The following is a 24,610-nucleotide window of genomic DNA, read 5'->3' on the forward strand; positions in this document are numbered from 1 at the left end:
CCGTGAAATGTTTCCATTTAGTTGAATCAGCATTTTCTAATGGAAAAATGTTTTTTGAAAAATTTTGACCAGTCCTACTTGGAACTGAAATGCTTCTTTACGGAAGTTCTTCCTGCAACCAAATAAGTATCTAATGGTTTGTTTTTGTAGGCTTGCTCCCAGGAGCAGAGCAGCACACCCTGTTTCGTGCTTGCAGGTTTGCTCATGAGGTGCTAGGCTGTTGGCTTTGAACTGCAGCATTTTCTGATGGGGGGAACCCCTCACTTGGACCTGCAAAAAGACAGAAGAGGAAAAAAGGCAGGGCAAACTTAGGGCCAACCAACCTTGACAGCATGACCCTTTAAGTAACATTTCCAGTGGGGTTTGATAAGTGCTTTGCAGTTTCATGTTGAAAAGATGAAAATTGCTGTGACTTTTTCATCTGGTTTCTGTGCAAGGCTCTGGAAAGTGCATTGCATGAAGCACCCGTTTGATGTTTTAATGATGTTGCAGAAGAATCCATTGAGGGAGAGAGACGCACAGAGTTGACATCCTCTAAATGCTCATTTATTTGTTCCATAACAGAGGGTACAAGTCACATTAGTAGTAATAGCCTCTCTCTTACTTCAGGCTCACCCTGTGACACACTTGAGCCATTTAGATTTGCATTCCACAGAAAAAGAGAGCTGATTTCATTTACAGTACAGTGAGTGAAGAATCAGACATAATTCCCATTTCTCTCAGCTCACTTGTCGTCCAGGAAATTCAGCAGTATTTCAGTGGAGCAGGGTCCATCAGCACCTCTGTTGTGTGTTCATAGTTTGCAAAGTATTGGTAAATTGGAATACATTTATACAGTGCCCAGAACACACTCAGACAGTGCCTAGAAAGTTGTGTTTGCTCCAGATGTAGTCTTTATTTTAACAAATAAATGGAAGGTTACTGTTTATAATAGTGACTTTCATTCTGGCTATCTGACAATAACTATGTAATGTAAAAGTGACTCTGCAAAATTAGCTCCTTTTGCTTCCTGTGTGTGTTTTGAGTCATACTTGCCTTGTTTACTGTCAAAACGTTGTTTCCATTCCTGTTAGTACTGCAGAGCTCATACCACTATGGCAGAGTGAGCTGGATTCCATTCTGGATCAAATTGTCAGCTAAATTCTGAGTTTTGAATCTTTCGTATTGATGATGCTGGGCAGAGAGAACAAAGCCAGATCTTCAGACTCTAGGTTAAGATTGCAGCAATGGCAGTTAGGAAAGTCATCTTTTGATGTATGTATTTAAGAAATTTAGCTGTGGATATCCTTGAGTGAGAGAATAAATATAGGGCAGCTAGAGGTAGGCTGGTGTGATGGTTATAGCTCAGAACCAGGTGTCAGGAGAGCCAGGTTCTATTTCTGTCTCTGCCAGGGACTTCTTGCATGATCTGGGGCAAGTAACATAAGCTCTCTGGGTCTCAGCATCCTCGTCTATAAAATGAGGATAATGATGATTACTTCCACCTCACAGGCATGTTGAGCTTTAACCCATTCACATTTGTAAAGGGATTTGGGATCCTCATATTGAAGTTGCTAGACAAGTGTGTATCCTGCAATGTGTGATTTTTGAACCGCACTTTCAGAGAGACAGAGAATTTACCTCAATCGGACGTATAAGGCAGGGGAAGTTTGTCAGAATGCCAAGGCTCAAGCAGATTGCATGCAATCCTAATCTAGCCCTGGAGCTCTGACCTTTGAAGCAAGCTTCACCTTCAGACAGCCAAAGAGATCTATATACGCTTGTATAAAAATATGTTTTTGGGTTGAAGGAGGAGTTCAGTCTCCATGGCCATCCAGCCCAGGGAAATTCAGTCTGTAACCCACTCATGAATGAACTCTCTCTTCCAGTTCTGGAGGGACAGCTCTCTTCCCTGGGGCTGGAGTGGGGAATGTAATCTAGGACGTGCCATGTTACTCTTCTGATTAAATCCGTCCCACTCATGTTGGTGCTGCCCTGTCCGGGGTGGGATGGGGGAGATGAATTAAGTCTCCATATTAATTTAGTCTGTGGGCTTTCCTGGGCCACAGTTTTGTTGTGTAATAGACCACATCTTTTGTAGTGACAAAGGGACTGAGTGCTCATGTTGCTATAATCACATTACTTTTTTCTGCTCCCCACCACTCCCTCCCTAATTTTAACCTGGGGGAGGACCCTCCTTGGATAGGAGGGGAATTAAGTCTTGAGTCTATTCATTCTGGCTCTTTCTGATGGATCCTAGCCCAGAATGGACCCCCAGCCCTAGGATGAGAGAGGAGAATTCATTCTCCATTAAATCTGAGGCTCTCTTAAGTAAAAACTGTTGACTTTGTCATATTGTGCAAATGTGCATTGCTTTTATCAAGACAATAAAGGGTAAATGGGGTGATCTCTGCTCCCATGGAGCGGTCGGATGGTTACATTACACAATCTTCTAGAACATCTTGTAGCAAATACATGGGTTATATTAAAAGTTGCAATCATATCATTTTTTAAAGTAAATTGCTGACCTTATGCAGTGGAATCAGCTTTATTGAATTTCGCCAAAAATGCGTTTATAATTTCCCCTCTGCCCCTGCATACACACGATATTCATGTCCTTGCTGTCCATGTGGAAATGTCCCTTTTTATGGTGATAAACAAAATTAAATTTGTCTTTGCCTCTGCTGCCCTGCCTCACCTTTAAGATTCCGTTGGGGGGTGGGTAGGGGTGCCAGTAGGTGGCCTTACTCCAGAGGGAGGCTGGGCTGTGTCCCTGCACAAAGAGATAGGATATTGAACTGTGGCCGGAGGCCACTGAACAAATCACATATCTAAATCCTGCCTGTTGGCAGAAATCTGTACTGCCATGGAAGCATTTCACATTTAGGGGGCGGATAAGGTATAGGACAGGTATAGCTCAGGTATTTTCTAGGAATGCTGAGGCATTATGGAAAACTTTAAATGCCTATATTTTGTTCTTAGGTGCTTTTTAATTACCATACACTACAAAGAATAAAATTCACAAATAATTATTGATGTAGCCTCATAATTTCACAATTATACTCCTCCCCAGTAATAAACTATAATAATCCCTCAGCTCCCTCCCTGAATTCCTGAAAGAAGAGATACTTTGCATATGGCCAGGAAGTTAACAAACTTATATCCTGCACTTCTAGAGCGATGTACATGTTGAAAGCACTGTACATACATTAGCTAATCCTCAGAACACACTGTGTGGAAGCGAAGTATTATCATTTCCTTTTCTACACTCCTTTCTGATTGTACTTCCTCATCTGGTTAGCCCTTTTCATTTTAAAAGCATTTTACAAATGTTAATCCTCAGGACACTGCTGGGAGGTAGACGGAAACTATTATTATCCCCATTTTACAGATGAAGAAACTGAGGTACAGAGGTTCAGAAGGAGTCAGTGTACCAGATCTGGAAATAGAATAGAGGAGTTCCTTGCTCCCAGTCCTGAGCTTAGACCACCATATTGTGCTAAGGTGCCAATATAAATCAATATGTTGTTGTTGAGACAGCATAATTTCTCAGACTATTTTTATGTATTTCCTTCTACAGGCCCCAGCTTCGTTTGTAACTAGTTGTATTCGCCACAGTCCAAACAGAATCATGTAAGTAGATGAAAGGGCAGGCTGTCTCTACAATGCTTGGCATTTGCCCCTTTCTGCTACATTTCCCCCAATCCCTCTCTTTGGGCATTTAAAAGACCAGTTTCTCATATCTTAAGTGAAGAATATCCCTGCTCCCACTCCTAGAGTAACCAGGAGCATGCAGCTGTTAAACCCAGAAATATAAAATACATGTTTAAAAGATGACTCTGAGTGTGTTTAAAAAGAGCGAGAGAGAAGAGGAGTTCAGGGGAACCAAAAAATAGCAGCTTCCATTACGGTAATTAAATGGCAACATTTAACCTATCAGGCTGTTGCGTGTATATGAGAGGCGAGCAGGGAGCTGCATTTGAAATGATCACTGTATTCCTTGGGGAACAGAGTAGTTAAATAATTTGTTTGTGAGGTGTGAGTTCAGTGTCGGTAAAGCGAGCATGTGTGTGTTAGGAGCTGCGAGGAGAAGGTGGTGGCGGCTATGTGTTTACAGAGAATACCCTGGGGGTTGGTATTTACTAGCACCTGTGTGCTGTCAATAAGAACACAAGCTGCTGTTGCCTGTTGGTTAAGTTATCAGAGGATTTGGGGCCTCACCTAGTTCCAGGTATTGCATCATAAAGGCAGAACTTGCTTCACGCCACGCCGCCTGGGACAGGCATAAGGAACTGTTAAAGAAAACCAGGGAGAAAATGGGGGAAGAAGTGAATGGAGTCATTCTGATGAACTTCAGACACTGCAGTGACTGTAAAGCAGTGGTGGGCAACCTGCAGCCTGCTGGCCGCACGCGGCCCGTCAGGGTAATCCGCTGGCGAGCTGTGAGACAGTTTGTTTACATTTACCGTCTGCAGGCACGGATGCTAGTGGCGAACCGCGGCCACTGGGAGCTGCGGGCGGCTGTGCCTACGGACGGTCAATGTAGACAAACTGTCTCGCAGCCCACCAGCAGATTACCCTGACGGGGTGCGTGTGGCCCACGGGCTGCAAGTTGCCCACCAGCAGTGGTAAGTTGTTGTAAAGGATAAATTGTTCTATCCGGTCGTTGCACTTGGCACTCAAGAATGTGGGGGTAGGGATCCCGAGGGAACAAGCTACTGCATAGAGATCTGCCACTTAAACATCACATCAAACAGCAGCTTCCGCTGCAACAGAGAGTGGTCCACTTGTGCCTGGCATCATTCCTGCACTTCGAGGATGTAGCTTTTCAGATTGATACGGAGTGACAGGAATCAGCAAAGCATGCCCTTCCTGCCCCTTTTATCAGTGAGCCCAACTCTGTGCAGATAATGGGGAAGCTGTTTGTGCACCCCTATGTGCTGAGAGATGAAGTTTGTTCGCGTTTTGGCACCTGTTAAGTGAGTTTCCTGTTCAGTGCCATTTAGGGTCTGTCTGCCTCTTCTCATCCCCCCCACTATATTTGAAAGATGTTTCATTTGTCTAGAGAGTATTTCCAGACACCAGAACTTCAAGACCTGTCCTGGCACAATGTGAAAGGATACTGGAAAATCTCCAGCCCCTCCAGCTGCCCCACCATCTAGTCTAACGGATGCTCAGTAACATACCCACAAATGTTTCTGAATATTCATGCCAGTTTTTAAAAGAATTTACTTCAACCATGTTTTTGCCTCTCTTTTGTTTGCTTTCTGTGAAGATTCCAGCCAATGAGCTCACTGACAGAAAACAACCACTGTTCATGGAAAGCAAATCTTGAAATCACAATTGAGTGTTCACCCCAGAAACCTGATTTTAATAGACCCAAATGCGTAAAGGCTTTTTATTATACAAGTAAGAAAACTCCGGAGGTGTATTGGCATGGTAATCGTAACCCTAGAGAACCATGTTTTGTGTATGTCCAGAGAGAGCAATGATGAAACTCCTTTTATACCTTACCACTCGAATACGCTGTGTGCGTATGTGTAGTCACCATAGTATTTTCCACTGCTTCGTTATTTTTACTATTGTTAGCATGAGTCGTCTTTTGGGCATTTTATCCAGACTTCTTTAGTTTTCTTCAGAACTCGGAAGAGCTGCTGAAGACTCATGGAAAAAAACACTCTTGTGTCTAAATGGAACATTTTCCATTAGATTTGCATGTCCCCTGTATTTTCTGTCTGTCTTCCCTTCGCCTTTATTACTAAGTACACATAACCCGAATACAAAATTTTTGTTTCTTAAAAGTTCATCTGCTGCTGTTTCTTACCCACCACCTGAGATCAGTGTCCTGTGTGATGACATAGATGGTTGTTTTCTAAATGCATATGAGGTAACCAACAGAATTGTGAAGGGCAGATAGATATAATTTAAAAATATATTTTAAAATTACAAAGCAGGATTACCTCTTAAATAGAATGTATTTCAACACTTTTATTGGCCCCATCAGCCTTTAATTTTACAGGTGGCTAGCTTTGTACTAGCATTCAGCAAACATTGTTTTAATGACATTTAAAAGATGTATCTAAAACAAAAAAGAATAAAGAAACCAGGTGTGATTTGTAATCTGTAATGAATACTAGCTGCCACGCTTCCTCATATTAGTATATTGGCATGTCTCTCACTTTCAGGGAGATGCAAATCAGAGGTGCCATAATAATACTACCACTTAGATGGATTTTTCCTTATCAAGTTAATCCCCTCAATACCCTGATGAAGTATATAGTGTGCAGCATTATCCCCATATTACAGATGGGCAAGTTGAGGCAGAAAGGTGAGGTGACTTGCATGATGCATAGAGGGAATCTGTGACAGAGAAGGATTTAGAACTCCCTAGTTTCTGGCTTCCATCCTGTGTTCATTTCTGTAGAGCATTCTCCTCTGGCTTTGGGAATGGGCAGTAGTAGGTAATTGTGCTCACCCCATTATTGCAACACTTCCTGATGTAAGGAGGGCATAATACACATGGCAGTATTGTATGTGAATTAGTGTGCCTTTGGTGTGTCTCATTGCCTGTCGCACACTTAAAAGGGTCAACAGCTACACATTTTAGATGTTTTTTCCTTGGCATTTGCCTAGGCTGATTTGTTTAGTTGGTTCATTTGTGAAGTTTAAAATGTTGATAGTAACAGAGGCAGCAAGAAACATCAAGGCAAATACATTCCAATCAATCTTAGCTGTAGAGAGTACTCCCTGATAGCCATTGTGTAATGTAAAATATGCCAGATTCCCTTCCAAGTGGAGCCATCAGAAATTCTAGAGTAAAATAAAGAACCAGGAATGGCAACTGAAGACAAGATTTTTAATTCTTTTATATAGAAAAGACATCCTAACAAATCCTGTTAAATGATTCTTTAGTATGCCCTGCATTTGCTAGCAAGCTGTCATCAGTACTTCTGTAAGATTTGTTACTCCAAAACCTCAGACTTCAAAAACTCTGGGTCTGGAATTTCATACTAGTCTTCGAGTCCCGCAGGTCGACGTGAATTTTCTGATCCAAATTCATTCCAAGTCTTTCAAGAGATGCAGAGCCATGTGGGATAAGTGGATAAACCTATACAAGAAATTGGAATTTTTATAAAAGTTTCTTTATGAAAGTTGGAGACGATTGGACAGTGAATTCCAGAACCACTTTCCAGCAAGGGAATCCTGACTAAAAGAGTTAACCAAACCTGTCAGTCTATAAAATGATGCCTCTCTTCTCCACCATTCAAAACGTTTCCTCTTCAAGTTAATTTGATCTTACATGGGAACTTTGAAGAAAGGTCCGTATGTGGCCAACAGTTCTCGTACCTTGGACTATTGGACGCCTTTGCCTTCAGTTTTCAGTGCTGGGAGCAAACCGCCTTGCAAAGAGAGTGTCTTCAGAGTTGGCCATTGAGCATCTAGCACCTCAACAAAGGAGCCTCTTGAGCTTTTGCCGCTGCTCCTGCTGGAGCTCCCCTGCAATAACAAAGGAGTTGTTTGAGTTCCCGCTGCCCCCTCCAGAATGCCCCCCACCGTCTTCTGTGCTAGAATTCTGTAGTGATGTTAATCAGTCAGCCTAGGTCCTGAAGGGATCAGTATGGCAGGTTGTGCCTTGAAGATGCAAGTCAGCTCATGTGAGTTGGAAATATAGTTTAATATTTTAATTCTAAAGATAAGACTTTAAAAAAATCCTTCTGAAATTCGGGAGGGGGGGTTTGTCACCTGGTTTTGAAAGAGAAACTTAAGCTTTTCCCTCTGTACCCCCAAAATACTGACATTTTCTCCCCCTCCACCCGGAAAAAATATTCTCTCAGATTGTACATCAGCCAAACGTCAGTATCGTTCTAATCATTCTCTGCTACTAAATAACTTTTAAAGAGTTAAGGATGGACATTTTTTTCACATTTAGGAACTGTATGAAAGTCCTTTAACCTTTCTGTTTCTTGTTAAGATTGGCAGCCATGCTGCTTTCTATAGCTAACTTTTTTAAACTAAGATTTGGTGAGGGTTTTCTTCCCCACCTCTCCACCCCCAATAATACAGCTGGTTAATTTGTGTGCTGTGTAGACCAAAAACTATTCAAGTGTCAGAGAAGTGAGCCCATAGTAGGAATAAATTGCCTTTTCCTCCTGGATCCTTCGGAACGTGAGTTCTTAGCATGGTCCCCACTTTAGCAAAGAATAGGTTCCATGGACTACCTTCCAATCTCATTTTCAGTCACACAGCATCCCTATGACAATTATAGCAATTGCTTACCAGAAAAATTAGGATTAGGAAAATATTGCTGTAATTTAATTGTGTTTAATGCAATTACCTTTTTGTCCTTAATAAAGCCCCAACCAAACAACTGATCACACTGTGTCGTTATCTGTTCTTAATGTCATCTTCCCCTTCCATGCACTGTTGTTATATATTCTTTGTATTGTGATAGCACCAAGGAGCTCCATTGATGGATCGAGGCCCTATTGTGCCCGGTGTTGTCCAGACACAGAACAAGAGTGCCTGCACCAAAGAATTTACAATCTTAAGTAAAAGACAAGAAAAAGCAGGTGGATACAATTAATTGACTGAGTCCTCTCTCTCCACGCACATGCCTCTTTGCTGTCTGGTTCCCTTCTCCCCTGCATGTGTGCTATAGCTCTTGGTTACCAACTCCCTGAACATGCTGCCCAGTCTGTAGGTACCCTTCCCTCTTGCCAGCTCCCTTCGTGTGCTGCCTAGATACCTACTCCCCCTGATAATCTGCCCACTGGCTCCCCTTCACATTCTTCCGGTTCCCTGCTCTTCTCCCACCAGCATCTCCTGGTGGTGGCTCGAGTAGTCCTACTGTTGTCTAAGATCCCCATCGGCACCTCCTGTTAGTTCCTCCTCTTTCCCTCTTTCTATTATTTTAGTCATGGGCCATAATGGAGGCATCTGGGCTGGCCTCTGCTCCTTGTTCCAGCAACATTTACAGGTACCTAGACCCTTTTGATGCCAGTAGTATCAGCTTGGAAAAAAGGAGCACCATGGTTCAGTGGACAGGGCACTGGACTAGGACTCTTCGGAAGAGGGTTCTCTGCCCATCTCTGCCATTGACCTGCCTTGTGACCTTGGCCAAGTCACCTCCCCACTCTGTGTCTCTGTTTCCTCCCTCACCCTTGCTCTACCTTGTCTATTTAGACTGTGAACTCTTAGGCAGAGAGTTCCCCCCACTATGTGTATGGACAGCACCTAGCACAACGGGGCCCTGATCTCTGTTGGGGGCTCTAGGCACTACTTCTAATACAAATAAAGTAATGAGGAGGAGGAGCCAGCACCATGTGACCTGCCAGCTGTCCACGTACAAGGACTCTCAGACCACAGAATGCGATCTGATGTTTTGGAACAGGAATTAGTCGCTAGGTGCATCAGGAGTCCATTTATCTGAATAAAGAGCCCCATTTCCAAGGAGGCCTAGTCGTAGTGGTAGCAAGAGTTTATATTATGACAGCATTAGGCTTACTCTTCTATTATCTGGGTTTTTTAGGGGGTGGATTTACATGCTGGCCCTCAAGCAAATGTTCCTGAGACAATTTAGTCTCGATCATCTTCCATTCTTGGTAAATTACTCTACCTCGGAATTGGCTTCCTGCTGTGGACTCCCCTAACCTCAATGTGGAACTGCATTGAAAATCACTTCTGTTATCTTGAGGCTCTTGGCCCTGCATGTGGCAGTCTCAGGCCATCTCCTCTCTGAGTCAGTTACACAACAGAGGGTGCTGCCTCACAGCCTTTTGCTGTGACTTTAGCGTCCAGTTTAGCCAGATAGGCTTCATCCAGCATGGAAGGGAAAGCATATCTGTAGTGGGCAGAAACGGTCTTCTCCCCTTGCTTGCCCCATCATTCTGTTGTAAAATTTCTGATGATAGAAATGAAAGGCTGTGGGCAAGAGACCTAAAAATAAATATGGGAGGGGAGGTTGGAAATTCTTCCTCTCTCTCAGGGAATCTCTATATAGGTTACATAGAGGGGTAGTTCACTTCTGTCTTGTTTGCTGGTTTTACCACTACCTAGAAAGACTTGGTACGTCTAATAGACAATTGCTTCCTTGTAGGGAGCTAACTAAGAGACAAATCCCTATCTGTTTTTGCCTATAGTAGTGACATAGGAATTTGACCATATTCAGGGACAAAACTTTGAGCGCTCTGTAACTAAGACCATGAGCACTTCTGATCCTCTCTGAGCTTGTGCAAAAATCTGTGACAACCAAAGTGAGCAGTCTGTTGATTCAAAGGTGATGAGTTCAAATCCTGTTGAGGCCATGTTACTGCATCTGGCAGCCTCACAGAATTTTGAAATAGATAAGACCTCCTATATTACATCACATAATCAAACCACTTCCTCCTCCTCCATGATTGTTCCCTATACTCTATTTCTAGTGATTTATCTAATCTAATTTGGGTCCCTGAAATGTATAATTTAGTACTGGAAGCCTTTGCTTTGGCTATCCCTCTCTTTTTTCCTGGGTGGGACAGAGATAACATACTTCATACAAATGGAGAGCTCTCTTTGCATTAGAAGAGGAAGACCTGACCTCTCTTATGACAGGCAAAACTGTGTCTCCTCTCCTTTAAACCACCAATGAAATACATTTTGAACTAGCGTATAATGCTGTGATTTATGCTGTGATATGCTTTGCAATAACCCAGTGTCCTTTTGCCTTTGTGTTGATTTTTTTCTCTCCTATATTTAATATATTTTGTGGGCATCTTAGTGCATGGGTATTTACCCAAAATGCCCATGGGAGACGATGCTCCAAGCTTTTCCTGCTTCTTAAGGGGAGAGATCTACCATTTTCTTGTGTGCGCCTATTTTTTATTTTGTAAATTTATTTTTCTATTTTTGTTCTTTTGCTGCCACCTTTTGAAATAGCATTAACAAGGGACATATTTTAAAATAGAAGATAACTGGAGGAAAACATACACAATATGTATGTCTCTCTGTATGTCTCACACCAGTAGCAACTTTTTCATAGTATATTTTCAACTTCTCACATTTAGAAACAAAGAAGAAAAGTTGCAGTACTTGTGCCTGGTTTTTCATTTAAAGATGCACTAAACCAGCAGCCAGCCCCTTCTTGTTCAGGGTGGAAATACTTTGATCCAGTTTTCCGAAAACAATACTCATTTCATGAGAATATTTAATCAGTAGAAAATAGGGAGGATTTAGTTTGTTTGTTTTAGTATTTAACCAAGTGAATAAGGCAGATTAAGGGGGGGAGGGGACCAGACCCATAAACAAGGTGATATATAATATTTTTTTTCGTTCTCCTTTTAAATAAATACCGATCAGCTTTATGTTCGGAGACAATAGGAGCCGTTGGCTTAAATTTGCAGTTTACTGTATTTATGGCTGTAATATCAAGGTGCTGCCGTCGTAATTTCATGCCCCAATGAGAAGAGCAAGGTCGAAGCAAATGCTTCCATCGGCATCTGCTAACACACTAACTCATAAACAAGGCCCGGCTGGATCAGGTGGCACGGAATAATACAGGCTAATGAAATACAGCACAGCTTTCCATTACTGTTAGTTTTTACAGTGTCGTCATTACGTGTAATTTATGTTTAAAAAATTCAATTTTATACAAGGCTCTGGGAAATAGGGGTCTGCAGGTCACCCAACGACTTTTAACGGCTCTGAGAGTCCTTATTGCACTCCACTGTTCCAACAAAATGTTAATAATAAATAAAAATTTCCCCCCTGTTTTACTTTTTCTTCTTTCCCTGGCTGAGTCTCTCCTTCTGCCTTTTTAATTTTGAGCACTTTAAAGAGAGTTTGGGGGTTGTAGGCATTTGGGGGTGTCTCCCCCACCACTCTGATATTTGGGGAGGCAGCAACTGCCTGCTAATTCTCCCTCTGTCCATATATCAATCACTCAGGGTCCTGTAAATGGAGTAAACACGGCTGAGGAGAGGGAGATACTTAACAACCTCTCTCCCAAACCCTCACCCTCTGACATTGCCCTCCTCTCCTCCATTACACTTCATTTTATTATAGACTCCAAAAGCCGAGGAAGAGAAACTGCTGCCAGGGTTTTTTTAATGTGTGTGTGGGGTGTGTGTGTGTGTGTGTGTGTGTGTGTGTGTGTGTGTGTGTGCCATTTTTAACCCTTTCCTTCCTGGGTGCTCAGCTGAATATTTAGCCTTGTGCTGTCAATCAGGTTTTCTCTTAATTTAGTGCAAGATAACTGAGAGGAAGGCACTGTTGTCAAGTCAGGATGCTGCTTAGAGGGACCTCTGGCACATTAAACAGTGTGTATACATACATACATATATATATATATATGTCACAGTTGTGTAATTAGCGGTGCCGTAGATTATTAAGGCAAAAATAATTCAAAGCACTCTAAATTAGTTTGAAAATTGCTTTACCTTTTTCCTTTCTCTGTTTGACAATTAAACTAGACTGGTCATTTTCATGTTGACATTCAGGTTCACATGTGCTTGTACAACACTGGAGTTACAAGTGCATCTGGGAAGTGTTCAGATCCAAATAAACGACTTCATTTAAATGTAGAAAAAAAAATCACAGAGATGTTTCTATTGACCTTGGGTTTTGGTAAAACCTTATGCTGAAATTGACCTGATGTTGGCCCTTTATCAAGGACATATGGAAGGAGAAGGATCAAGGGACTGTATCTTTGACCCCAGTGAAATGTATGAAACTCTATGAACTTTTTCAAAGGACTGCGTGTTGGAGGAAAAATAGTACTGGCATCTTGATTAAAAGGACCCAGGTAGCAGTGCGTGGAACTGACTCTGAACAGGTGGAATCATTAATGTGGATCAGATTCCAGGATGCTTGTATGGTGATTCTGTTAAACTGTGACCATGTTCTTATGAGAACAGGTGACTCAATGGCTTTCAGGATCAGGACTGTAATGTCATTTCAGGATACCTGCTGATAGGTCTTCCTTTCAGTTGTGTGATTTGATACAGGCATCATGCAGACAGGTGATTCATTGAAACTAAACAAAGTCAGCCAGTTTTGTTTTGTTTGCTTTTTAGCAGAAACAGCGAGGGGAGGGGAAAAAACCCACCTGTTTGTCTCTGTAGAAGTGCAGGTGTGGCGACAGCCTATCAGACAAAGCGAAAGTAAAGCCGGCTTTTGAAACCGACAAAAGAACGTGACTCAACATTTTTATCTGCTGGGGGAGGGATAAAGTTTCTCATCCTCCTAGTGTGAAGTTTTCTCGTCAAAACCAATTCTACGTTCAGAGAACTAGTGAAAATCCTGTTGCTTGAGTCACTAAACTGGGTGAAACTCTGGCAAGTATTATGTAGGGAACAATACTCACACAGGATGGAGAATGAACAAAGTGCCCTAACAGGAGCATATGTTGAAGATTAAAAAGTTTTAATAGCTCATTTAGTTCATCTCCCAGCTCATGCAGGGTTTTTCCCTACTGTGTGTTATCCTCATGTTTTATCCAGGAAGTGCTGGCCCTGTGGTTAAGGAACGGGGCTGGGACGCAGCAGATCAGGGGTCAGTTCCCAGCTCTCCCACAGACTAACTGTGGGCTTGTCTTCATGTACAGGGCTACAGCGGCACAGCTGCTGTAGCGCTTTAGTGAAGACACTACTATGCTGATGGGAGAGCTTCTCCCGTCAGCGTAGTTAATCCACCTCCCTGAGAGGCGGTAGCTATGTTGGTGGGAGAAGCTTTCTGGTCGATATAGCACTGTCTACACTGCAGGGAGGGGGTTGATTAGGTTGCTATAACTACTTTGTTCAGGGGTGTGGATTCTTCACACCCCAGTGTGACATAGTTATACCAATATAGGTCTGTAGAGTAGACCCAGCTTGTGATATCTTGGACAAGTCACGTTAATCTCCCTGTGCATCACTTTCCCAACTGCAAAATCCCAGGCGCAGAGGGGACTTTTACCTCCCTGCTTCATTCTCTAATTTGTTTTGATTCTGTGTTTAACTACAAGTTACAGAGGCTGGGTGGTTTTCCTGAAAATCGGAAATGGCAACAATAGTGAAGTTCCTGAAAGAAAGGCAACAAGGACATCTGAATGCAAAGCACTGTTGGGTGTCAGATAATGCAAATCAACACAGTCAAACCTAAAAAGAAAATTTTATGACTTTATGAAAATTATGACTAATTCTTGCAAAAGCAGCAGCTCTAAGGAGGAATGAGATAGATGGACCAGAGATGGGAGGCGGTGGAGGTTTGCATTCTGAAGGGCTGTGAAGGCAGTTTCCTTACATCCTTCTCGGCTCAGTCCTTTCTCAGTACCCTCTGTGGTTAGATTATTCCTTGCAGATAGCAATCAACTGGAAGGAAGTGTGTGTCTAATTTGCATGAGATTATTTAAAACAAAAAAAAAGGCCTGCATTAGTCAGGGTGATGGTAAACAACGCAAAGAGATGCCTTTTATAATATAGCCGTGGCTTAGCTTTCAAAGCCAAATATAATTCACTTACAATTGGCAGTTTCCTTTATTGTTCCTTTTAACCTTTTGGATTCTGCATGGTCTTGATCTTGCTGCAACTCCAGAAGATCTAAAATGTTTGCCTTTCAAACTGGGGGGAGGCAAGGGTTGGGAGGGGGGAATCTTCTATTATACTGATATGATTCTATTGACACAGTTGTCCCCAAAGACAATCCTATTAAGCACAAGGCTTTAGATTTTGTGGCACTGTTGTACACCCAAGAGAGATTGTGTTATATTTGGGTTGCTAAATTCATACTAGATAAGAGAAATGAACAAGACTGTGAATGCTTTTTAGATGCCGCTATGATGAAAGACTATAAATTCTTAGTGGAAGTTGTGGTGGGAGGCGAATGGTGGAAGCTGATGGACTCTAGAACTCAAATTGAGGTTTGTTGTCCATGAACCAGCACCAACCCAAGAAGAGCCAAGTAGTAGAAATATTCTTCTGCCATGATACATGGTGAACATAGTGACCTGGTGTCACTTACACCAGCACTTTCTCTTCTCTAAATAGCTGATGGGCTCTACTGAAGTATTGTGTCTGGGTAGTACCAAGACCCTTGACTTCATTTTGGCTTAGGCAAGCCAGAAGGGACATAGGTGGAGTGAGGTCAAGTTACTTGAATTTGTTTAATAAAGAGCAGTCCAGCCATCATGGTAAGTCAAGACAGGACATGGGGGAGGAGGGGTGGCGCAAGGACAGGGAGCTAGATGGACCACTGGTCTGATCTGATACAGAAATTCCCATGTCCTTATATTAATGATATAATTTTTTGCATTCCTGAGCCTGGAAAACAAAGTTAGACATACCCGAGTTTGGAAACATTGCTACTGGGGTGTGCGTGTGTGTGAGGCAAATTTTAATCCAAAGTGAACTTTGATGGCTAAATTATATACTCCTGAGAAAAGACTTTTACAAATATATTGTACATTTTTGTTAGCATTTGTGAAAAGTGCCAGATTGACAGTGTTCAGTCTCTGTGCTTGTTACAATCTTGTCCTCTGCTTATTAACAGGGGAACCAATTTGGTAGTGTTTTCTGTGATGCAGACATTTGTCGACGAGTAATGAGACTACTTCATGGAGGCCACAGAATAGCCGTTGGATGGTAGCAACTTTCACTCCCTCCTGACTTGTGCTGGATTCAAACCAGCAACCTAGATATGAAAGGCTCCATATCTCATTACCATTCACATGAGCTTTTCCTTCCCTGGTAAAACAGGATTTTGTAATGGAAATAGTGACACTGTCGTGTCACTGGGCAGTGGGCATGACCAGAATAATGCAAGAAATTTTATCTGTAAAACTTTCTTTTTCCCAAACAGGCTGAGAATTGAGGGGGCGGGAAACAATGAGTATTATTTCCTGTTCTTTTCATAACCCGAAGATCTCAAGGACAAAGTATCCTCCATAACTAACTGTATGTTCCTCAATGTTAAATGTTATCACATCTGCTACCTTTGCATGGAAATAGAACAAAATGCCCCTTTTTAGAGAGAACCACATTTGCAGCCAGCAGCTAATATTGGCTTGTGTGTCTGGCTCCAGCTTTATAAAATTCCACAGTTGCTGGTGATCTACAATGCTGGCATCTGCTTATGCTCTCTCTTCTATTGGATAATTATGAACTGGTTAAAGCCGTTCCTTTCTTATTAGGACTTTGCTTTCTAACATGGTTTAGATATCATAAATATTGCTACTGGGACTTTAAAATAGAAGCCTGAGTTGATGTAGACCATCTCTCTTTGTTTTTCATGTGTCTCTTCTGGTCTCTGCTCTGATGAGGCATGCATCCAACACAGGTGGAATGTGTGTGTGTGTGTGTTGTCTGAGCACAAGACTGGGGGCCAGAAACTTCAGATTTATTATCCTATTTCTGACACTGACAACTCTCTGTGACCTTGGACAAGTCACTTAACATTTCTGTGCATCAGTTTTCCCATTGTAAAATTGGGATAATAATATGTAACATAACTCACAGGAGTGTTATGAAGATCAGCTAATAAATATAAAACCCTCTGAAGATCAGATCCATTGTCAGTGCTATGCAGTAATAAGTAGCAGTCCAGAGACAGCCTCCCATGTGGTGGTGGTGCCTGAGCTAGATTGTAAGCTCCTCAGGGCAGGAACCTGGCCTTTTACCTGCTTTTGTGTGCAGTATATGGCATTCCACAGACAGTGCACACTCTCCCAGGCCCCACATTGCAGTCTCCATCCTAGCGGCGCATTCTTTTGCTAGAGCACATTTTCTCCTGTTGAAAAAGCCATCCAGCTGTGCTTGCTTCCTTCACAGATGCTGGTCATCATGAATCTTTCAGCTGCTGTTCTCTTTCCCCTCTTAGGCCAAATTCTCTCCATATGTTGTGGCCGCTTACAGATGGGCACCTTCGCATTTTCTAGTGACAGGAAAGACTGCACCACAATGTACCATGTGTGCAGCATGGCTACAGCGATGTGCGAAATAAAAACCAGGCTGGCCTAGAGCAATATAATCAGGCAGTAGTAGGCTGGGACAGTGCTAATCTGAAAGTTTGAGCTTGGCCTTGTTTTGATCTGTTTTGTTAGTTTTATTTCCTCCTTGCATTCTGTGTCCCATTCATACTAATCACAGTCAGTCCTGATTTTTTCTTTTTATTTCTGCATTTGTCATAAAATAAAGCAAATTATTCCCGTCTTTGGAAACGATCTAGACTAATTAGTCGTCTAACCCAATAATTAGTTTTTTGTTTCCCTGTCTGTTTTCATGCATTATTGTTGGTTTTTTCCCCTCTTTTTTTTTTTTTTTAACACCATTACAGATTAAAATGAGCCACATTTGCAGTTGATGGTATCTTTTTTTCGGGGGAAGAGTGGAGAATTGCAATAGAAAACTACTTCTAAAGCAGCAATAAACTCAAGGATAAATTAAGGAAATTGAATGAGCCACATTTGGAAGCAGTGTTGAGGCTAATATTCTGTCGCTTAAGGTTAAATTGCAACAGAGAGAAGAGAGGGAGTGATTTTAGTGAATCCGAAATCGGGGAGGCAATGCTGCTTGAATCACTACCAAAATCCTTCTGCAGCTTGAAAGGGTTCTGCCAGGCTTGCAGATTTAATTACAGGCGCATCAAGTGAGTAAAGATGCTAAACTGATCTCGTTTCCTCTTCTCCCCCAGGACTGACGGATGAAGAAATTGACCTGGCTTTCCAGCAGTCGGGCACTACCACAGATGAGCCACAGTCCCTGGGTCCTTCCACACAGCTGGTGCCAACGCAGCCCCCTCACCTCGTGCCGTACAGTAAGTAGCCTCTTGAAAGCACCTGGTCCTATCATTTTATGCAATGATTTTGCAATCCTATTCCTTATCTGCTTTCTTACCTCTGTACTCCTTTAATGATACTAGTTTGCAATGCTGAATCCCAGGAAACAGTGGAATCTGCTGTGGTTGTTTCTAGCAAATATCCCACTTGTTGTCAGAATCACATCCCTGATCTTACTTGAAATACACTTTTTAATTGTTGATGAAAGTGACATAAGTACACAGCAGACACAATCACAAGATGGTGTCACACAAGGCAGCTGAGGTACAAGCTATATTAGTCCACAGACTAATGTGGTAAATTATAGTCTGTCGTTGCTTATGCTTAGGAAGCATGGTGTAGAGATCTAGTTTCTGTTCCCAACTCTGCCGCTGACTCCCTGTATAGCTCTGGACAAGTCCCTTAACCTTTGTAGGCCTCATTTCCCCCCTTCCCCCCCCCCTAAAATTGGGGGCTAGTACTTCCCTACCTCATAGGGGATTTATGAGATTTAATTCATTAATATTTGAATAGTAGAATAAGGTCCTTGGATAGAAGGTGCTATAAAAGAGCAAAGTTATTTAGTTATTTATTTTACAACGGGACCTGTACAAGAGTTCACCTTTACTAGGCAAATTCCTGCTTTTAGGAATCCATCACAAACTATCCAGAAAGGTACGGAGTATAATTCTGCTCCATGTTCATTGGAAGACTTACCTCCCATGAGTGACTGATTTTTATAATTGATCCCTTGAGTAGTTGCTTAAGACAGGTGAATAAAGAATTTCAGCAAACTAGATTGTAAGTTCTTCAAGGCATGGACTATGTCTTCCTAGTGTGTATGCAAAATCTAGAACAGGTCCATACCTGTGATTGGGACTCTGGATGCTATGGCATTACAAATAATTATAAATAATAATGGTGCTTATTTATCTTCAAAAACATTTCTCCTAGTGTTATCCAATCACCCCCCCAATCTCAAAGAAGGACTGCAAAATTTTGGGATATACTGTGTATATGTGTATATATGGCTGTTATATTAAAATACACACACACACCATTTTTAAAGTCCCAATGGAATCTCTGTAGACTTAAGATTTATGTATACTTTTTGCTAGGTTTGTTTTAAGATGCAAATGTATCTAAGCTCCATACAATAAAAACCAAAATGCGCACACCATTAAAAATCCATCAAGAGGAACTGTTCAGTTCACATGTGTGGCTGGCAGTTTGAAAAGCAGTTCTTCCTTCACTTACCTGCCAAGTACCAAGGACTGAGCTTGTTATTGTTTCTACCAGTCAGTAGCTCCTAAAACAGTGTTATTGTGATGATGTTGATGCCTTCTGGTGTTGCAGGTAATGCACCCATCTACCCATGTCCTTTCTGTGATCCAGCAGATAGGGCTCATAACTGGGAGTCAGGTGACTTGGCTGCTATGCCTAGCTCTGTCACTGGTTTAGCTGTGTGACCTTGGGCAAATCACTTAACTTCTGTGCTTCAGGAACCCTCTCTTGAAACGGGGTTAATGTTACTTACCCTCCTTTGTAAAGTGGTTTCAGATCTTAGGATGAAATGCGCCATGTAAATGCTAAGTGGTGGTGTTATTGCCTAGTGAGGCATAAAGTGTTTCTATTGTTTGCACTGAACTTGGCACTTTATTTAGGCCTCATGCTAGGTACAGTAGCGGAATTCGAGCACAGTTCCACAACCCATGTGCTGAGACTTGCTCTGGGTGGGAGTGGTTAGATTATGGCGCAATGTGGCTATCATTAGAGATGATCCAAAATGACCTCCCTCATTCCGACATACCTTGAACTTTGGTGTGGCCAGAGGAAGGTTTGGAATGAGAGCTTTGCTGTCTGTAACGGGCTGCATAAGAATCCAGATTTCAGTGCCTCCGGACATTTGGGAAAGGGGGTTGAAATATGAATTTTGTGTCTCAATCTAATCTCTAGCTATCATGGTCACAGAAAATAACCCTCAAACCAGACCCTCGCTGTCTCGGTCAGGGAAACTGAACTTAGCCCCATATTAGTGACAGCTGTGTCCAAGTGCAGTTTTTACTAGTTCAATTCAGGACCCAGTGCAGGCAGGGTCTTTGCTCTGTGTATGTCATAGAGTCCCATTAAAACCACCAAAGCAGTGAAGAGGCACATAGGGTAAACTGGAAAACAATGCCAGCGTTGCCAGCCCTCACAACTTTATCACAAGCTTTGAGCGATGTGGTGTTCCTCTAGAGCCCCAGCTCTTGGAGTTCTGCGAATCGGTGAGAATCTCTGCTTTTTAAAAAAATGTAAGTTTCTAGCTTTCCTGATTGCATAGATAAGCTTGAAAACATGGCCCCTAAAGGCTCAAAAATGAGAAGGCAAATAAGAAGAACTCAGAAGTTTTTGTTTTGTTTTTAAATCTCATAATTTTAAGCCAGCCTTGTGATTTTTTTTGCGGGGGGGACCTGACTTTTGCTTTTTGAATGTTTGGGGTTGGCAACAGTGCGGGGTCTTCTACTTGTGAACCAAACACTACGTTCTCTAGCAATCCCAAAGCACATGGGATAGCACAAAGGGGGCCAGCTTAGGCAGTGTCCTACCTCTCTGTCCTTCCCCCATTGCTTCTTTGAAGACCCTTGTATTTACACTGAGCCTCTAAGTGTGGTTATAAAAAGAATAATAGTGAAATGAAAAAGATGCATGCCTAAACTCACCCTTCGGTTGCATTGCTTTTGCCATTCCTCTTGCCCCTCCCTTGCTGGATGTTGTCTAGTTAGATATAGGCCTGTCTCCATATCTGCCTATACAGCGCTTTGCACGCTGTTGGAAATGCACAAGTAATAATCTATGAATTGCCTTATGGCTGGCGGGTTACACTCTGCTGCAGGACAGAGTGTCCCTGCAGACTTGGCCCCATGATCTTTTAAGGTAGCTCATTTGCTTCAGGCAGCTTTATCTGTTGGACGGTGATAGCTTGATGGATATTTCTTCAAAGGCCCACATCTGCCCCAGGTCAGTTGTTTCCGTGATAGTTTACCAAGCCACTTAATCTTTGGTAGATTCATCAGGCGCTGCACTGTATAGGAAAGAACCCGTTTCTGCTCTCTATCTACTCTATGTTCTTGTATGACCCTCACCACCATAGTGTCTGAGTGCCTCTGTAGGTAGTGCTCAAAAGTACCCAAGGGACAAAACAGGCCAGTCAGAGAGCTGAACTTAAATCCTATGAGCCCCACCAGATTCCACTGTGCTTGGGCTCCGGCAGTCTTGGTAACGCCGTCTGTTCTGAAGGAGATGATGCAGGAAACAAATTATACGATTTAAATACCTCTTGCTGCACAGATTGTGCTGGGAGTGGAGGCAGTAGAGTAAATTCTGATCTTTCATTGGCAATAGCTATTAGCCATATAAGTACTTAAAAAAAAGCCTTGTAAGTCTTTAAAAATAGCATAGATCTTGCCAGAGGTAGAAGCTATCCCTGGTTTGGCTTTAGAGCAGCAACAGTAACTTTTGGGGGGCAAAGGGAAATAAATTCCTCAAGTTTCCATTCATTGTCTTTGAGCTTGGTGCCTCCTGTACCATTTCACCCATTCTCCAGGGGTGTAATTCCTTCTCTCCTTTCCTGTACTTTTCAAGAGGTGTCAAAACTGCTAAAAAAAAAAAAAAAAGCTTGATTTTGATTAATATAGAGAAACAAGACTTTGCCTGACTGATAATAAAACTGATAAATGACATTTGAATTACTTGTAGCGGTAATTTATTACATAAAATATCTTTTATTTGACATGCGATTAGTTGCTGGAAGCATCACTCAATCTGACTAGTTTAAACATGCTCTGAAATGAACCCCCAGTAAAAAAAAAAAAAACGGGCTGTCTGCTCCTGGTGTTATGAAATACACTAATCCGGGAGTGAGGACAAAAATCTGACTTTAAATATTTAAATGATTAATTGGGTTTATATATTTTTTTACCTTTCTAGCCCCCTTAATTACAAGCAAACTCAGGGGAGTTTCTGAGATAGGTGTGCAAAGCTATTTGCTTATCACTTAGGGATTGTCTACGTCCCTCTCCATGACTCCATTCATGCAGATTTTATACAGACTTCCTGTGTGACCTTGGGCAGATACCTATCAAGCGATCACCGTCCAATAGAGGAAGCTGCCTGTAGCAAATGAGCTACCTTAAAAGATCACTTAAACGTTCTGTGCCTCAGTTTCCCCATCTGTAAAAGGGAGCAACATCCCTTCCATGCCTCACAGGGGCTTGTGAGGATTCATTAACATTTGTGAAGGACTGAGGCCCTCTGATAGAACACTTAATGGAAGTGGCAAGTGTTATTTTTCTCCCTTCCCCATGACTAGGTCAGAATAGAAGCTAGAGCAGCACAACTGTGTGTCTCGGTGTAGTGCAATATTGGCCTATGGAAACCTTGAGTGGTGAGGGACAGATGGAAGCCTAGTATCTCCAGTGATGAACGAGGGAAGCACGGCTCAGTTTCTGACTGAATAGTAGGGTTTGAAGGACTTAGTGCTTTTCAACTCCTTCACTCATTGACCCTCACAGCATAAGTCTTACTATTCTCATTTTACAGATGGGGAAACTGAGGCACAGAGGTTAAGTCAAGGCAGTTGGCAAGTGCCCAAGAATGTAGAAGGAAGTCAGTGTAGGAGAACTCAGGCGTTCCAAGTCTCAGTCCTGTGCTTAGATAACAATTGGTAGAGAGAGAGCCTGAGAGGGGATCTTAAGCACAATTCTGATTCCGTGTGGCCTTCCCCTCTTTGGGTATGTCTTCACTACCCGCTGATCCGGCGGGTAGCAATCGGTCTATCGGGGATCGACTTACCGCGTCTCGTGAGGACGCGGTAAAATCGATCCCTGATCGCTCTGCCGTCGACTCCGGAAATCCACCTCGGCAAGAGGCGGCAGCGCGGCAGCGGTCGGCTTTCCCCCATCCTCACCGCCAGGTAAGCCGACCTAAAATACGCAACTTCAGCTACGGTATTCACGTAGCTGAAGTTGCGTATCTTAGGTCGGAACCCCGCTGTAGTGTAGACCTAGCCTTTGTAATATCACATGGTCGATGCAGAGTCCTCCCTGTGTCCCTCTCCAGTTTAGTTTCTTTCTTTCTCTCTCTCTCTCTCTCTCTCTCTCTTTTTTTTTTTTTTTTTTTGCCACAAGACAGAATTGTTTCACACATCTCTAAAATGAGTAAAATGGCATTTCAGCTTCTTGTCTTTATAGACTCTCTGAACTTTAGGAAAGATCATTCTGGTCCCTTTTCATTAATAATGAAAACCAGGGGGCAATAAAATGTTCTTAGCACGAGCATTACAGGAATAGAGGGAGAGATGAGAGAGGTGAAAGAGCAAAGCTGACAGGGACCTACAGGTGTCTCTTAATTCCACCAGAGGTCAGAGCAGCTGGGAGGTAGGTGGGAACAACTAGGGGAGGCCTGACAGTCCATGCACAGGGCACATTTGGGACCCATAGCACCTCTGGGATTAATTAACCCTTTATGGTTGGGAGCTCACCATCGATTGAGTTACTTTGTCATGGAAGGATGTTTTTAGTCTGGGGTTCAGTGCAGAGAACTGGAAATCCAAGCAGATCCAGGGTTCAAATCCCAACTGAGCCACTGACCCCCAGGCGTGACACTAGATTTCCTTTTGTCTGATTCCAGCCCTAGTTGTGATGAGATGAGATTTGGGATGAGAAATGGGATTAGAAAAGTTGTGTTATTAAGAACTGGGTGTTGTATCTTGAGCAGAGTTCTAGAGACATTAAAATGGATAAATAAGAGATTCTCAAATGCTAAAGCTGCAGGTGCTGCGCTCACAGAAATTGTTGGTTCCCCACTCATTTAGCTCTCCAAACTACTGTTGTTCATCCATTCTACCAGTTCAAGTGGCACAGGCTTTGTTCTGATTCATTCAGATTTCCACTTGGTGGGTATGCTGGGAACCATGTCCTAAGGTAGCAGGTTCCCATGATGCCTCCTTAATGGGCACATTTTCTATCTGTAGAGCCTGGCGGGCTGGGGTTCGGAAGAATTCCTGCAATGAGACACCTGCAAGAAGGGGTAGGCAGCAGGAAATCTCCATGGACAATGAGTAGGGCCCTACCAAATTCACGACCAAGAAATGCACATCACAGACTGTGAAATCTGGTCTCCCCCCCCATGAAATTTGGTCCTTTGTGTGCTTTTACCCTATACTATACAGATTTCACGGGGGAGACCAGCGTTTCTCAAATTGGGGGTCCTGATCCCAAAGGGAGTTGCAGGGGGGTCACAAGGTTATTTTAGGGGGTGTGTGCAGTATTGCCACCTTTACTTCTGCGCTGTCTTCAGAGCTGGGTGGCTGGAGAGTGGTGACTGCTGACTGAGGGCCAAGTTCTGCAGTCAGCAGCGCAGAAGTAAGAGTGGCAATACCATATCATGCCATCCTTACTTCTGTGCAGCTGCTGGCGGCGGCTCTGCCTTCAGCGCTGGGCTCCCGGCCAGCAGCCACCACTCTCTAGCTGCCCAGCTCTGAAGGCAGCGCCACCACCACCAGCAGTACAGAAGTAAGGGTAGCAGTACTGCAAACCCCCCACAATAACTTGTGACCTCTCCCCCAACTCCTTTTTGAGTCAGGACCCCAACAATTACAACATCGTGAAATTTCAGATTTAAATAGATGAAATCATGAAGTTCATGATTTTTAAAATCCTATAGCCGTGAAATTGACCAAAATGGACCATGACTTTGGTAGGGCCCTAGCACTGAGCAAGCAAGATAGAAGGAAGGCAGGTTTCCAGTTATCTCCACCAATTAAGTCTCTGTCTCCCAGTTTGGAGGGGAGACTACGTTTCCTAAACACTAGTAGGTTACGTGCAA

General features: G+C 42.8%; 1 protein-coding gene across 2 annotated transcripts in view; it reads left to right on the plus strand.

Moving 5' to 3' along the window:
* The window catches only part of PEX14 (peroxisomal biogenesis factor 14), a 98,105-nt gene that overhangs the window by 58,087 nt on the left and 15,408 nt on the right, over positions 1 to 24,610 (plus strand). For both annotated transcript variants that reach the window (XR_002908718.3, XM_024210617.3), the window contains exon 4: positions 17,620 to 17,742. Coding sequence is in view for 1 of the 2 variants with exons in the window: in XM_024210617.3 (XP_024066385.1) it covers positions 17,620 to 17,742 (123 nt within the window). In the remaining variant the exon portion in view is untranslated. The remainder of the gene's footprint in view (positions 1 to 17,619; positions 17,743 to 24,610) is intronic.

This window comes from Terrapene carolina, unplaced genomic scaffold (assembly GCF_002925995.2).
Source record: "Terrapene carolina triunguis isolate 2854851 unplaced genomic scaffold, T_m_triunguis-2.0 Scaffold714, whole genome shotgun sequence".
NCBI classification, from domain to species: Eukaryota; Metazoa; Chordata; order Testudines; family Emydidae; genus Terrapene; species Terrapene triunguis.